The following is a 16950-nucleotide window of genomic DNA, read 5'->3' as shown; positions in this document are numbered from 1 at the left end:
GTTGAACTCAAAGTAGGCAGCTGAAGTAAAACTAAGCATAACTTGCTTGTTTTTTTTTTTTTCTTTAGCAATTACAGGAGTCTGTGAATCAGTGAGATCTTATGGAGAGAGAATCTGCTATGTTCCATGAATGTTCCTGTCCCAATATTTAAAGCTGTAAGACAAAGCTCAGCTATACTGTGACAGTTGCACTACCAACACTCGAAGTCAGTCAAACAGGAATTTGATCATGTGAGCTCTTATTGCAAGCCAGGGCCTGTCTTGTCACACTTAAGCATATCTGCTATACTTCCTGCACACAGGAAAAAGTATGTGTTTGTTCCCTACAAGGCAACTTTTGTAACATGATTGTCAAAGGTTGTTTGTACCTGTTGCAAAAGCATAAACAGGAAAGGCACAGAAATGCTAATTAAAAGCCATCATTTGCAGTTACACCTACGTAAATATCAGGATCCTCAGTCTGGAAATTTCAATGGGAATATTCAGATCTGTTCAACTATACTTAATACTTGACTGTGTTTATAATCTCACAGCAGCTGTCCCATTCAAATCCACTCTTCTGTGCTTTCACAGCTCCAGCATCCTCCTATTTGTCAGAACAACACATCTACCATTTTGTAGTTATTCTTCTCTCCCATCTCTCTGAGTATTTTGTCAAGCTCTTGATTCCTCCTTTATAATATATCCTTGAAAAACAAGCAAGTTTCTTCTCTCACTTCCTGTGGGGGAAACCTTCGCCTGAGTTCTGACTGCCTATCTTCTGAAGTTCCTAAACTACTGCTACCTCCTCTGTTGCCTTTTCTACTTCCTGCTTGGTACTCCCACAATTGCTACAAACCCTTTCACAAAAGCATCCCCTCTTACAAACCATGAATTACCCTTCTAGTTTCCTCCATCCTAGCAAGCAAATATTTCCAGTTGTGCTTAACTGTTCTTTCTTTCAATCTTATGTTCAATTGCATTGGCACTTCCAAACTGACTCCATTCATGCAAAGTCAAATCCTACCCCCTGCAACCACTTTCCATTGTCTCCTTCCAGAATATATCACTACCATATAAATCATTATGCTACATACATCCTTTGGGCATTTTTTTTGCCCCAAGGAAAGTTGGGTTTGAGTATTCCTGAGTCAAACAAGAACTTTTGCACACAGCTTTCTACACTGCCTGTGCTCACATTACAACTTCACAGGGAATTAAAGACTGTAATTTCTACCTTAATGCAGCTGATCTGCAACATACAGATCCTCCTACACAGTAAGTTCTCTCATGCAGAGATTTTGTCTTTGTTCTGACACTTTGCTGAGAACACACATCTTCAGTTCATATAATATAGGACATCTATTCCTTATAAAAGCAAAATAACTCCCTGCCGTTCCCTTCCTGCCAAAAATACAAACTACCCTCCTTCTCTCTCTCTCAAATAAAAGCCAATCAACAAACCTCTAATTAAATGTAAGGACTTGTATCATTAGCTCGTCTGGTGGCAACAATTTTGCAACTCAAAGGATAGCACATGCTGAAAATGGAATGTTACTTTTTCAGGGAAAATACTCAAATTTGTTCTCCAGATAGATAATTTGGAGTGGTTTAACCTTCATAAAATTATGTATTCACGATGTGCTTTCCTTGAGTTCCAGAATATTCCACTGGTTGTGTACAGTTCATTATTTCATTAGCAAGGTTATTACAATTTTGCTGGCTAAAATCTTTTCTCCTAAAGACAAACAGAGCTGTCACCTTCAGTAAGGTAAATAAACACTTTTGTCTTGGCATATACAAGGTGCCTGAGACTTTTCTTCACCGAGTTCCCCCCTTTAGGCCTAACTAACCAGAGTGACAACATATATTCACAAGAAGATACAGAAAGGGAATATATGATAGAAAGGATGAAAATTACAAACAAGTCAGGCGAACCCCCAGAACCTGGGCACTAATCCCTGCTGCCATCATTCTGGGCATACAACTCACTCCTCCCAGCAGCCAAACTACATCATGTGGAAAGAGAGCATGAGAGACTGCAAACAGACAAGCAGAGGGGTCTAAACACTGCTCTGCAACTTTCACTAGTCTATACTCAAAGGAGCAAGGAACATTTCCATTTCTGCAGGAACATTTTGGAGAGAGCAGGGTACATTTAATACATGCAAGAAAATACAGTGCATACACTATCTTGCAGAGTTAAAGAAGGAAGAGATTGACAAAGGACCAATTAAAAATTGGAAAATTATTTTAAACCTGTAAAATTGTCTGTAGTGAAATTGTATGCAGAGATTAAGGTTGCATTTTAAACATTTGAAGAAAAGAAACTGAGAGGTTTAAAGACAAAAGTCTAATCAGATTGAAGATACACACATGGTAAACAAAGACTGGAAACAAATCTTCAAAATAATTCAGAGTTGCTGGGAGAAATGGAGGTCTGACTGGTTAAAATGTGAAAACTTTCTGAATGCCAGCAGATACAATCTATAATATTAAATCAAGGACTTTTATATCTATGGTCTGTATTTGACATAGAATTTGCTTTGCAGGAGAAAATGGCACAGATGAAGATTTTCATTTTGCAGAAAAACACATCAGAGCAATGAAACTCAATTATATTTAAAATGCAGATTTGCCAACAATGCTATATGTACCTAAGAAAAACTATGGAAAAGACAGATCACAACAACAGTTTGACTTAAAAATCTGTAATAATACTGCACTTAAATTCCATCTCTTTCCAGCTACTTCAAATCAAAAGACTGCTAGGATTTATTGGAAGATAATACGTGAATGCTTACAAAATTATTATAAAAACCTGAGGAAACATTATGGGGCTTATTTTTTGCAAGACTTGTGAAACCAGAACTGTCAGGTACTAATGATGTTTCATGGTCAGATTTATTGACCTGATGTGTTTGTAAGAACTTACAGTACTCAGCTTTTCACATTAAAAAAATCCAGAAAAACAGTGTATAATAATATAGGTTCACATAATCCAAACACTTTGCATGAAGGCAAAAACAGTGGGCTGCCAGAAAGCTGTAGTTTATTTCCACAAGACAAACAGAGGAGCAAACCTAGAAGAGTCAGAAATCACCTTCCTTCTCCTACTGCAGAAGAAGCTGAAAAGAAGAATTTTGAATTCTACTGATCTGAAGCAAAACATGCTAGCAGCATGTATGGATGGGACTAGATCCAGAAATCTGACAATTAGGGAAAGCTTTGCCATATTTTCAGTTCTGCACCGATCCTTTCTAAAGGTGAGGCTCACAGGACTTCTGACTTCCACTTTACTCCTTCCTTCTCCATCTCCCTATGATTACAGGGATACATTTAACAGCATTCCCAGTTCACAGTGGTGCTGCCCAACTTCATTCATGAGATAAAAGCACTATTTACAGTCTACTGCAATAACTACACTCTTCATCTACCTTGGATATTTCAACATTCACATGATTGACTATCATCAGATAGAGAAACCTTACACAGAGAAAATTAAAAACTTGTCCAAGACTGGTAAGTGAAAATCTTAAAACGTGAATGCTCAGAAAAAGACTAATGCATTAACTCTTTGGGCACTCACATTTAAAATTATCTAATTTTCCAGGATGCCAAATTCTCAATTCCTTCTGAAGTTAATGCGAGTCGCAAGGGGCAAGACCCTCTCTGGGCTGTTCCTTCCCAGATTAATTTCTAGTTTCTCTGATCACCTGCCTTTAGCTGGCTGGTCCTCCACCTCTCCAAATGAAACACTGCAATTCAGTAACTCTCTGTTACATTTTCTCCCTCAGGATCTGTAATATTTCATAAACTGAGACACCTGGCAGCTGCTAGATAGTTGATTTGAAAGCCAAAACACAGTGATACAGGATTAGCTTCTCCTAAGCAAAACATGTCTTACTTGCCAAAAGACGTAAGCACTCCATGTGTGAAGACATGGCAGTTAAACAACAGCCACCTGAGCACAACCTTGTTTATATGTGGCATTTTTTTTTGAAAACTGAAGACAGCTGTCTCTTTTGGTACTTATTATCTGGGGGAAAAGTGATAATGTTTGCTGCTCTCAGTCAATACACATCTCACAAAATCACATCTATACAAGACACAAAACTAGGCTAAGATTGTCTGTATGAACTCCACACTACTCAAGACTAGTTCTGATATGTTTAGATAAGGCACGCCTTCAGATCCCAGTTTAGACAGAATCACATTCAACAGCCCTGAAACTACAGCTGCATTCCACCCTTCCAGCCTCCACGTTCTCCTGGATGTAAATCTGATTATTGTACTCTGGGGTATGCTCTTTATTTTTTTAGTCTTTCTTAACTGCTACTCTCAAAGAGCCACTTTCAGCCTGGATTTCTCCATATAAGGTAATACCTCACATAAACACATTGGAGAGCACATGATACTTATTTAAAAGAAAACATACAAGTATTTCACTTTTCCTCCAAGCAAAGCTTGCTCTGGAACAGAGCAAAAACTTTTTCTTTGTTCTTTGTGAACCTTGGCCCTTCCTCCTTACATCACTTTTAAATGTCATGCCTCCAGGCTGAAAATATCCTATTTTTCATCAAACTGTTTTCTTAAATCTGCACATAACACACCTGTCACAAACTTTTGCTCTGCTCCTTTGAGGTGTTTCTGCAACTCCCACACTCTTGGCAAGAGCTTACTCTAGGTAAAAATCCAACACCCTCCTTTATTCATCATCTAGGATGTATGATTAACTTGTTTTTTTTCAAAGATGTTGCCTTAAGCTCTGGGTGTTGACTACTCCCATAGAAGGAACTACACCTTGTTCAGTGTTATCCCATGTTTCCACTTCTTTGGGCTGAGAATCCCTAATGAAGCTGGATCTGTGTGTTATGTAACCTGGCCAACATGATACTGACATCCAAGGTTTGGCATTTGCAAGAGTTCCTGCTGGGTGTGTTCCATTCCCCAAATCACTCATAGATACCATCTTACATACATGGGAACTATTTCTCCCAAACATCAGTTTGATTTACTGCACCAAAGATAATAGGAGATTTAGGATCACAGACATACACAGTCTCACCTATGTCGATGCACAAGAAACCCCTAACAAGAACGTGCAACCCTCAGTCTAGTTACATTTCACAGACAGTATGCTGCTTTCATCACAAATACTGGTTCTAGGGTAATGCCAGCCCTTTCCAGTAAATTTTGTCATAAATTATTTGGTCAAGGGAGAAGAGATGGACATCTTTGCCAGAGATTAGGATTTACTCACTCTGCATTTGCCAATGTGCTCATCTAGCCCATTGTTTTCTCTAATAATTCTTTTTGAGCTATTTCTGTGTATCCAGGGAGTGTATCATCATGCAGCTGCACTCCAGGGCCTATGCTCTGTTAAAAAGAAAACAAAACCAAAAGCAAGTTAATTAAAACTATAAATATTCTCCTGTTTCCACACAGAGGACTTCTGAAGTACAGAGGATCTTAGTTACATTATCCACAAAAGGTGCATAGCTTTGGTAAGACACGTGTTAGCAGAATTTAGAAGCTCTCGTTTTTCAGCCATTAACTCTGATAATTGTATTTCACAAATGCTTTTGAACAGACACTCACATTCACCTTCCCAGGTGGGGGAGACTCATCTTGCTGAGGATTACAAAAAACGCTGAAACAAGGAATTTTTGTAAGAGTTGTTGAACAATGAAGACACGATGGAATTTTTAACTAATTTAGTCATCAAACTAACTTCTCTATGGAGAATTTACAAAAAATTAAGCCAAACCTAGCAGTTAAGGAATGGCAGAGCTCATAGAAAAGATGAGGAAAATATTAATTTTTCTCTACTTATACTGGGCTAAGAAGCCTGCTAATCTGAGTACTACAGACAGACATTTAAAGAGATTCAGATGATGCTTCCGGTACTATTTTTCTCCCTGTGATAAAGCATTATATGTACAGTATTTATTCTCTGAGCCATTTTACAGGATGCAGCTTTTCCCAATACAGAGCAAGAAAAGAAAAATCAAACTTACCACTGTCTAGTTATTTTTGTATTTTTCTAGAATAGCAGTTTGAATCCCAGATAGCAAAATTAATGCTTTAAACCAATATGTTCCCTAAAAGCTTTGACCACAGGAAAAATTGTGATGAAAACCACAGTTGGTACTTTTTTTTTTTAATCTGTAGTATGAGCCATCAGTGAGCACCCAGCAGCAAATATGTCTGAAATGGAATCTTTTCATTAAAGAAAAGAACACCTCAATGTTATTTTACTCATTGCTACCTGACAGTGTCCTGAAGAGGTAGAGGGGGCAAATATGGGCTATTTGTACATATAAAGGTGTAAAGCTTGCCATACTGTTGACAAGAACCAGTATTTTAGATGCAGTATAGTATGTCTTAAAAGCCAGAAGAACTACTTGTGAAATTATAACCTCTAAAATAAGGCCAAAGTTACTGTCACATAGGGCTGCTGGCTATACAAGTGCTGCTTCAGCAAACTGAAGACACTTGTGGGCTGTTTTAACTTCCAGTGCACTTTTTGTTTCTTCCAAGTTCTTATTTTTTAAAATTCATTCCTGTTTAGTACTCCTATATTTGGATATATATAATCTTCTTTCTCTGAACACATGGTATTTTCCAAAATATAAGCCAGATTCTAGAGATAACTACTACAGTATATAATTTGATCTTTGAGCTCCTCTTAACACTTTATAATTCTAGTAAAAGATAAAATATATGGGCTAAATCAGCTAAAAACACAGCTCATAAATCGATTTCTGTTCAACTCTGGAAGTTTTGAATAATGTGCTTTCAATAAACATCTGTTGGGTGCAGTTGACATAATACAAAAATTCTTAACCCCCTAATTTTTAAAGAATTTTTTGTTGTATATAGTATCCTGTAGCAGTGCTGCATATAAAACATTTAGTTAAACACTGCATGAAAACAAATAGTGTACTGTAGTCACAAATTACTACATTAACATGCCAAAAGGCTTCCAGTAAACATTAGAAAGACAGAAGTACAAGTGGAAATAAGAATCCTTGGAATGTAATGAAAGGTGGTATTATAAACTTTTCAGGACTTGCAAATTGGAACAAGAATTGCAGTTGTTCTGTTTATATCTTATATAATGACTTGGTATACTAGTTGCTAACCTCACTGAAAGCTATACAACAATAATTTTCAACACAAAAATACAAACAATATAAAAACATTTTTCTCACAATGATGTGTAAAAAAAAGGAAGGAAAAAAAAAGGTTGCCCTTTCTCCTTTTGTTTAGGTGGGCTGATCTCCAGAAACACCAAACACTTGCAAACATTCAGTACCTATAAAAATCGAGCTGGAAGAACCTGTGCTCTAGAAGAAAGAGGCAAATGGAGCTATTTCTTCTGCATGAAATCAGCCTCCTAATGTGTGTGAACAACAAAATAAACCTTTGAAGTCTGCAAAATGCATGGGGAAACAATTGTTTCTTTTGCATCCCTGAACAATGAGGGGTATATACTCTGGAATTAAAAAGCTTTAGCTAAAAACTATTGTAGTGCTAGAAGCCAGCTCTTGTCCTTGCCAAAGTAAATGCAGTAAATATGGAATACAGAACAATTTCTGTAAAAATGTCTCATCACAGTTCCCTTTCAATTAGTTTCAATATAGGCAGTCTGTTAAATTACAGGAGAAAGAAATACAGAGGGAGTATTCCTAATCAATATCAAACCACTGGTGGCTGATTTAAACAAGCTGTTATGTTCATATCACTTCATTTTAGGAATGTAAGGGTAGGATTCTTAAGTGCACTGCATTAGCTGAGGTTTCCCAGGTGAGTCAGTCTGTCTTGCAGGGCTGGGTCAGTGATGTTTGCTTTGGAATGTCAGCCTCAAAATACACTTTAAAAAACGACAGAGATACCCACCCACACACAAGTGCTGCCAGGAAGCAGTGGGACAAGGCAGGATTTTGTGGCGCTTCTTTCCATGTCCATGACACATAACTTTTTCTTCTCAGGCAGGACATCTCACAACATGTTTTAAATAAACAGACACCTCTCTATGCAAAGGTGGCAAAGCACAGAACACTATTACAGTGCTGCTACTACATTAAAATGATGTTGACTGTTTTATAGTGTATAACATTTCAACATGCAATACTTGGAAAGAAAATGGTAATTAATAAGCTGATGACAGTATAGATACTTACAAAAATCAGACACTTCACTAGCATAAAAATTATTGTTGGAAAGCTACCAGTATATTATATAGACTTGTTAGTCTAAACATTACCATCATAGCATGAGCTGGCTATCCAAGATTCTTAAGGAACAGCTGCATCTGTATGGCTTTCTATACTTACATAAGGGAATGAGCAAAAAAATCACATTAAGTTCAGAGAGGAAATAGGCCTTCTCAAAATCAAAAAGTGTCACGAAACAGAACAGTACTTCTAGGCACAGGTAAGGGAAGGAGTATGATTTCTGCTCTTAAATATCTTTGTAGTCAAATTAAAATTTAAATATATTCTGAAAGTCTCTGTGGAATGAGAAGAAAAAAAGTCCTTTATCTAGGATAATGAGACGGCTGACTAAAACACCAGACTATTTTGCATCTTAATGTCAGGCAGAATATTTATACTGAAAAGCCTCTTGCTATGTAAAGTTTCCCTTCATGAGATGGATTAATGGAAATTTAGAGCTGTAACAAGACTAAAGATGGATAGGGTAAAGTCTTCTACAGTTGTCTTTTTTCCCTGGCTTATAAAGAGTTCAATAAGGTCAATACAATTTGAGTAAGACAGATTATATTTCTTTCTTCCAAATCTCAAAAGCATGCCATTATTATTACTTTTTTTGCAAATACATTTGGCTTCCTAGAGTGGAAATGCTTATGAAATTTCATGAGAAATCAAAATTCTCTATGCAAAATTAAGGAAGGTTATTTTCATGGATAATGGAAGACTTACTGCAATTTTCAAATAGCAAACATGACAGTCCACTACAGTGAGAAAATAAATGTAAAAACTGATCTATTTGTTGATATGGGGCTTTTGTTGTGGAGTATGTAGTTCTAGTACAGGGACTACTCTTACATGAATCATTCAGAAAGCTGAGAGAGAGTAGCTCCCCGGAAGAAAATGCAATATTTACATAGCACTGTGTCTTAAGCGGTTATATATGACATATACGTACACCTACTCTCAAAATATATCACCATTGCCAAGAACTACTTTTGACAATATTCTTCCATCCTCCACAGGGAGATTTGCTTTTGTAGCTCAGCAAAGACTGCCATAGCTTTTGAGCTATGCCACAGACATTAAATGACAGTCAAAAATCAGTAATGAGTCCAGAAAGCATAATGCAGACAGTGGAAGTGAGACAGCATGGAATGCTGTCACAGAAATTGGATGCAAGCCTCCACACACAGGTCAACCTGGAACTGGGACCCCGACCAACCCTTCCAGACACTCCGCTCACAACTTCACCAGCTGCAGGAACGGCTGCTGAACACTGGAAAAAACAAACCAGCTTTGTGTGGAATAAGGATATAGACGTAAAATAGGGTAAGTTGTTCAGAAAACTGCAGTTGCAAGGGCTTTTGCCGTGATGTCCTCCTCCAAGAGCATACCATATCTGTGAGCACTAGGCAAGCCTGCCAGGTGCCCAACTGCTGGTGTCACAGAATCACAGAATGGTTAATATTGGAAGAGACTTCTGGAGACCGTCCAGTCCAACCCCCTGCCGAGGCAAAGTCACCTAGGGTAGATCACACAGGACCGTGTCTAGGTGGGTTCTGAACATCTCCAGAGAGGGAGAGTCCATAATCTCCTTGTGCAGCCTGTTCCAGTGCTTTGCTGCCCTCAGTGTAAAGTTCTTCCTGGAGTTGAGGTAGAACTTCTTGTTTTAATTTATGGCCATTGCTCCTCATCCTGTCGCTGGGCACCAGTGGAAATAGCCTGGCACCATCCTCTTGGCACCCGCCTTTGAGATATTTATATGCTTTGATGAGATTTCCCTCAGTCTTTTCCAGACTGAAGAGGCCCAGTTCCTCCAGTCTCTTCTCATAAGAGATGCTCCAGACCCATAATCATCTTTATGACCCTCTGGTGGATCCCCTCCAGTATGACAGGGTAAGGTGTTTTCAAAAAGCCGCTGCTGGGAGGTTTCGCCACGATGTTTTCCAAGAGCACAGCACCCTCGTGTGCACCAGGCAAGGCTGTGGGCTGTGGGACGCCTCCCCCCACTGCCGGGCCTCCAAGGCAGGGCGCGGGACAAGGCTGGGCTGGGCAAGGCACCTCAGCCTAAGCCTTGCTCCTCCACCCGGGGCACTGCGGCTTCGTCCCGCCACATCTGCACCGCGGGGCGGGTCGGGGCAGCCCCTGACTCCGCCGGGGCCACAGCCGCTCTGCCCCCGCCCTGAGGGGAACCTCGTCCCGCGGAGCCCGCTCCCTGCGGCGCCGCACCGAGCAGCTCCGCTCCCCGTGCCCACCCCGCCATGGCGGCGAGAGCCTCCTCCCGGCATGCCCGGCATTTCCCGGCCGCGCTGCCTGGAGACGGCCGCCGGGGCGGGGTGGGGAGGAGCGGGGCGGGAAGGGGAGGATGCTGCGGCCGCCGCGGGGCGAGGCGGCGGCAGCGGCGGCAGGAGTAGCGGTACTTGGCGGCATAGAGGATGCGGCGGCGGTGGTGTCGGCAGCAGCAGGCGGAGGAGCGGGGAGCGATGCGGTGCTGCGCGGCGGGGCCGTGGCCGCACAGCGCCCTCACCACGCTCCTGCTGACAGGTCGGTCACGGCGCGTCTCCCCGCGGCGAGCGGTGGCGGGCCCCGCCGGCAGCGGCCGGCCTTCGCCGCGGTGCTGCCTGTGCTCGGGCTTCGCGTCCCCTCCCGGCGGAACCGCCCCCCCGCCTCGCCCTCCGGCTGCGGCTCGCTGCGCGCCCCATTCCCGCTGCTCCGTGCCCCCTGTCAGTGCGGGGGCCGGGCTGTCCCAGCATCCCCCCAAGGCGCGGCTCCCGGAGGACGCTCCACAGGCGGCGCGGGGATGGCGGCCTGCGCGCCCCCGCCCCAGGACCGCCACAGCCCCTCCCGGCGCGGCGGGGGCCCGGGCTGAGGGAGCCCGGGGGCGGTGGGTGAGGCCGGAGCGGGTCTGCCGGCGTGCCGCGGGAGCCGGGCCTGGCTCAGAGCCGCTGGATGGCGCGGAAGCCTCCGCTCCCGGGGACTGGGCCGGGCCCGCTGGGCTCCTCCGCTCCCTCGACCGGGTGCCTGACGCGAGAGACGGGCTGTTGTGTGTACGGCGGTGTCTTTTGTGTTGTCGTTCTTCTCCGTTATTTCCCATCTTGACCACATAGTCCAACCGGGCCAGAATTAGGAATTCAGAAAAAGTCTTAATCCTGGTCCCTAAAAGCTAAATAATAGCTTTCATGCAGTAGGCAGGTTTTTCACCTGCAAGGTTCTTCACAGTGAAATATATCAAACAGCTAACACTTAATCGCAGCCCAGCCACAGGACTGCCTTTGTGAGACTTGTTACACCAACAGTAAGTTAACAGCAAGAAATCTATTTGGGTTTTTTTGATTTCTGAGAGGTCAGTGGTGAGTTATCTGCAAGCAGTCTGCTCTGTATCCTCTTGAACAATGTCTAGGTACCCTCCTAATACTTCTTTTACTTATGACCATACTTGTCATAGGTTATTAGCAGCAGAATTGACATGAGGCACTGGATATGTTAAAGATGTGGTAAGAACTTAAGTGTGAAGTTGTTCAATGTGAGGATAAAACTTCATTTGTTAGATGCAAGATGCTGCTTTTCGCTTACGTGGAAATTTTTCCTACTTCTTCTGCCTTCCGCTCCATGACTGATTGTGGGATAGCAGCCAAGGAAGAACTAGGACAATTGAGAATAAGCTTTCAGTATCAACAGAAATAATGTATTTTACAAAGGTCTACAAAAGAAAACTGAGTTGTGAGCTTAATCCACAAGTCCTTTCCAGGCTATGTGGTAAGGGAAGAGGTCTTAAAGTTTTTTCCTGATAACTTTTCCGCTTAGACCTTTCTAAGGTTGGTTCAGAGAGATGTCATTAGTTAAAACAGAAGAATACACGGTTTGAAACTGATGTAAAAAAGGAGGCATGAACTTTAGTTCAGTTACATTCTTTTAAGAGATATCTATATAAAGTTTATTATTTGGCAAGGTGGAGATTTGTAGTATGTTCCTGATCTGAATGAAGCTGTCCTAGGAGCTCACCTGAGCTCCCCTCCATTCTCCCTAAGTAAAGAAGTTCCAACCTTGTCTGCTGGCTCCAAGATGCATTGCCCAGCATGAAAATCCATTCTTTGAATCCTGATCTTAAGTAAACTCTACAGTACTGCAGCATTACTTAACAAGGCAAGAGACATCTGACAGAAAAAATGGCATGTGAGAAGTAGTACAGGACTTGTGAATAGATTTCTTTCAGTTCTCCTCAACTAATATAGATTAGTTTTTCCCATTTCTATTGTAGCACTTGATATACAGAAGAAAGTTGACTTATGATTTTTGCTTTTCTTAAAAATGTATGAAAAAAGGCTTTATGAAGGAGGAGAACTGCTGTCAGAAGGGTTGTCTGCCTTTCACTTCTCCCTATCCTCCTTGAGGCAAAACATTATTTCATCATCCGGGAATGTCACGAGAATTAAGAATTTAAAGGTTGTAAGACTGATTTTAGATGCTCCTAGGGGTCTGGTATAGTACTCAAATTGAAGGTATGGACTCCCAAATGCAAGCTGATGATACTCCACTGCTAGGAAAACATGCTACTTCCTTGAGAGAAGTGATATATAGGATTAAGCATTTCTACTAGAAAATAGTTAGGTGTTCTTTGACTCTAGCTTTATAGTAACAGACTTCCTAGAAGTTTGCTCAATTACACTGGTAGAGCCGTCTGTCATATTAGTTTGGCAGAGCAACGAGTTGCCCCCATACTGTGTATCTGCTGAGAGAGCAGTTTTGATAACTCTGTTTGAGTGACTGTAGCCAGTGATTTTGCCCTGCATTTCTGAACTTAAAATTAGTTGTCAGTGCCCATGTTGTCCCTGGAACCGCTTTTTCATCCCAGGAATAGGGAGTTGTAGAGCAATGGGGTTGTATTCTCCTTTCTCTATAAAGGGCTCAAAATGAGGAGGAAGCTCATTAGTTCTCACTTTGCAAGCTGTGGTTATGCGGTCACATTAATTTGTCATAAGGCTGCACTGCTGCCAGAAAGCGTTCTCCAACCCTTGCACAGCTAGGGATTATTTGCTGCTTTTCCTGGTGACAAATAACTAGTACAGTGATACTGTGGATTGGGTCACCTGGCTCAAAACTAGTCAACCCACAGAAGTAGTTCACTGAAGTGTATGTACTGCCCAGGACTGGTATGGGATTGTTTCCACTGGTGTGTGCTAGGTGATGAAGAACGCGCTGGGAATGCCCCTTTTGAGCAGGGCTGCTGACATGCCCATTTAAAACAGCTGGGAAATCACTGGCTGGGGCAGGGATCCAGGAGGCTGAACCAGATCCCTGCACTTGTCCTGCTGTTGACAGCAGAAGTGCTGTTGGCAACACTCCTCTGCTGAGCCGCGCCCTGTGCAAGGAGGCAGAACATTTCACAGATGGTCTGGTGTTTTCAAGCTAACACCACAGCACACCTGCCCTTGTTCCTGTTGCGGGTGCAAACATAAGGGCAGAGAAGCAGGTTTCCTTCAGAGAGCCTCTGGATGTCTGCCTGCCTATGAAGATGCTGCCTGTACTCCTAATCTGGGTCAATACAATCTACTGTCAATAGGTACTTACTTGAATAAGTAATTACAGGAGGGGGAAAAGTAGCTGTTCCATTAATATGCTTTTCATTACAGAAACACATTATTTATAGGCAGTACATGGAGTCATCTTAGAGGTCCTAAAGCCAGACAATAAGAAGTCAGCTTTATGGCAGAAGATGTAACTGTTCAGTGTGTAGAGAGGGTTATTTTTGCTCCTTAATGTTTTTAGATTTGGTTGGAAGTTCATTAAAGTACTTCAGGAATTGCAGTCACTGAAGTAAAACCCTTTCTTTAGAAGAAAGATTATTTCCAATCAAAGAAAAAATTATTTAAAACCTAGACAAGAGTATCTGTTTTTTTCAATATCTGAAGAGCTTTTGAATTCTTCCTGAATAGAAAGTGATAAATTTACAGCAGTCACTATGAGTGTAAAGTATCTTCCTTGGCAGAATTCTAGATGAAAGAAGAGAGTTGCTAGTTTTGATTACTTCCATAGGAATTTCAGTCTGTGTCTAAATGTTGTTACAATTGCAACACAAACAGCGAAAATGTTTTTTAAATGTATTGTTGTTATTGTTATTTTAGTGACAGTCCAAGCTATGAAAATGAGAAGTTAGAAAGAGCAACCTACTGAGCAAACAGAAATCTTAGCATATAGAAATCAATGACTTTTCTGAATTCCTTAGTCTTTTAGAGCAATTGCCGCCTCCAAAATTTGGAATACAATTGCAGGGATACCCTGATAGTTCATATCAAAAGATGATAGAAATATAGGAGACATCCTGGTACAGCAGGCCACCAGGGTGGCCTGGTCATACCCCCTTGGTTACACCAAGGCTAGAACCACAGGAACTGACAATGTTTTCCTCACCTTCGTGGAAATGCTGACCTAATTTGGTTCTCTTGTCAGGCCTGCATTAGGAGGGAGAATGGTGGTGGGTAAACGCTACTGTTAATAAATCCATGAGGGTTTTGTTCTCCCAGTAGTTAATTTGTAGCATTCCCATGAATGCAAATGCTGAAGTTTAACAGTGAGACTGATAAATGCTTTATTCAGTTACTTTACTTGAATGATTTAGGAGAAATGTTCAGATGTTGCAATAATCAGTGGATAGCACAGAAACAGATGGAAAACCATTGCCTACTAAACAAAGATTAATAAGAATGGAGCTGAGAAACATTTCTGGGGTTGATTTGGACTTTTAAACAGTTTGAATGTAGAGGGGCCTGAGCAATCTGCAATGGAGAACTAATACAAATTAATTTCTGTTTCTTGCATAGTAGCTGTTGTTGAAGAGGGTTAGAACATATCCATTTTCTATGTGAATTTCCACTGAGAGAATCCCTTCTAATTAATTGTAAATTTCTGCCATGTATTAGCTAGTAGGCAAGAGGACAGCGTGTGGAAGTTGGAAGAAAATGGAGAGTAGGTGGGTGCTGCAACTTCTGCCTCCTTTAATGGATGATGTGACCTACTGGGCAAGTATCCGGTGCAGACACCAGTGGATCCTCAGTAAGTGCCTGGCTACAAGCTGTGATTCCAGCTGCGGGCTATGCACCTTGCAGGTGGTTCTCTCTTCACAGATGTTTCACTTCAACTTACGGTGTCAGTTTCTAACTGTTCTGCTGTGTGGTTCTCAGCAGTCCTTCAGAAAAATGTGCTGTGTATGAATCTGCACTCCAGCTCAGAATTCAGAGGAAGGAGGACGGAGCCAGATGGGATATGCAGAGGAGTGCAAGGGTAGCTTCTTGCAGCGGGGTTGTGCCGTAAGAGAGTAAGGGGCAGTGTAAGCATGGCCAGAGACCCTGATCTGTGGCATCAAAGTAACAAGCGTGTGTTTATGTCGGGTCCCAGGGGAAGGTGAAGATGTAGGAGAGAGGGAAAGTGGCCGGGTTGGATTGCTTCAGCTGTGTGCTGCTTTAATAGTAGGAGAGACAGGCTTGAGATCCTGCTTCAAAGAAGGAATAGGAGGATAGGAAGTAGAGGTGCAGGATACTGTCTGAAGGTCAGAGTGCAGTAACGGAATGGGGAAGGTGGATTTGGTCCTTGATACTTGTGTCCTTTTCTGATTGTTGCGTGGTCAGAAATTGTTGTGGGTATCCACTCTGTTAAATATTATGCAAATATACTTTAAAAAGGGAAATAAGAGTATAAATTAATATGTGATTTTTATTTATAATCAATACAATTATAATTAAAGAATAATTTAAAGAAAATGTAATTGGAGAAAGAAGAAAAAGCTCTGATATGCTTCACCTGGGCATGCTCAAGTCCCAGGCACAGAGCTATGAATTGCTCCTGCTGTTGAAGGCAGTGATGGCTTCTCCAGCAACTGTGGCAACATGTGTAACAGACTGAAGAGCCTGACACTATTAACATTCTTTTCATCGTGAGTACAAGGCTGATTAAATTAATTCTAAACTGTCTCTTTGATAAAATGCATAGTTTGAATCCCTGCATTCTGTAGTATAAGGTCTCTTTTGTCATCTTTTAATCATATTCAGATCTTCCCAGAGCCTTCCTCATGTTGTCAGTTGCTTCTTGAAGGCTCTGCTAGACAGAGCATTTGAACAATGATCATATCTGTGTCAAGTACAAAAATAAAGTCTGCCTGTTCCTCCTTGATGTTGCTGTTTACATGTCAGCTGTTCTAGCCAGTGTTCTGGTGAAAGCTCTGTTCAACCTGACTTACATCTCTAGGTTGTTACCCAAGCTGAGCATCCCTGAATTGTGTACTCACAGTGTGTTTGGCATGTTGCTGCCTTTGTTCCTGCTGTGCAGTTGCATTTTATTCTATTGAACTGCACATCACTGATTACCTTTTCATAGACAATGCAGACTGTTCTGTCATCTCTATGATTTTTCAGTCTCCTAGCCTTTGTTTTTACCTGCAAATTTTATCAGTATATTTGATACATACAAGTCATTCTTTGTCTCTCTCCCCATCTCCATCTCTGTCCTGCCTCTCTTCCCTCCACCCCAGTTACATAAGGCTAATGCCAAAACTTTGTGAGACCCACTAGAAAGCTCATATAACAAATTAACTTTTTAGCAGCCCTGTTCTCTTGCTTTTCACATCTGTCATTTGAAATCAAATCAGTGGTGATATGTATGAAAACATCACACTATAAACACTAGGATGTGAAAACAGGCATACTGGTTGGTTTTCCAGTTGCCCTGTGAAATGCAGCGTAGCAGGGAGAGGTAGACAGGT

At 41.6% G+C, this 16950-nt stretch overlaps 1 protein-coding gene across 7 annotated transcripts in view; it reads left to right on the top strand.

The window, feature by feature from the left end:
- The first annotated feature begins 10558 nt into the window (after positions 1-10558).
- The window catches only part of SGCE (sarcoglycan epsilon), a 33172-nt gene continuing 26780 nt past the window's right edge, over positions 10559-16950 (top strand). For all 7 annotated transcript variants that reach the window (XM_041466577.1, XM_041466575.1, XM_041466574.1 and 4 more), the window contains exon 1: positions 10559-10742. In XM_041466577.1, the coding sequence (XP_041322511.1) occupies positions 10634-10742 (109 nt within the window). In that variant the 5' untranslated portion in view covers positions 10559-10633. The remainder of the gene's footprint in view (positions 10743-16950) is intronic.

This window comes from Pyrgilauda ruficollis, unplaced genomic scaffold (genome assembly GCF_017590135.1).
Source record: "Pyrgilauda ruficollis isolate IOZ18807 unplaced genomic scaffold, ASM1759013v1 scaffold2, whole genome shotgun sequence".
In the NCBI taxonomy this organism is placed as follows: domain Eukaryota; kingdom Metazoa; phylum Chordata; class Aves; order Passeriformes; family Passeridae; genus Pyrgilauda; species Pyrgilauda ruficollis.
This window is presented reverse-complemented; position numbering and strand designations above follow the sequence as displayed.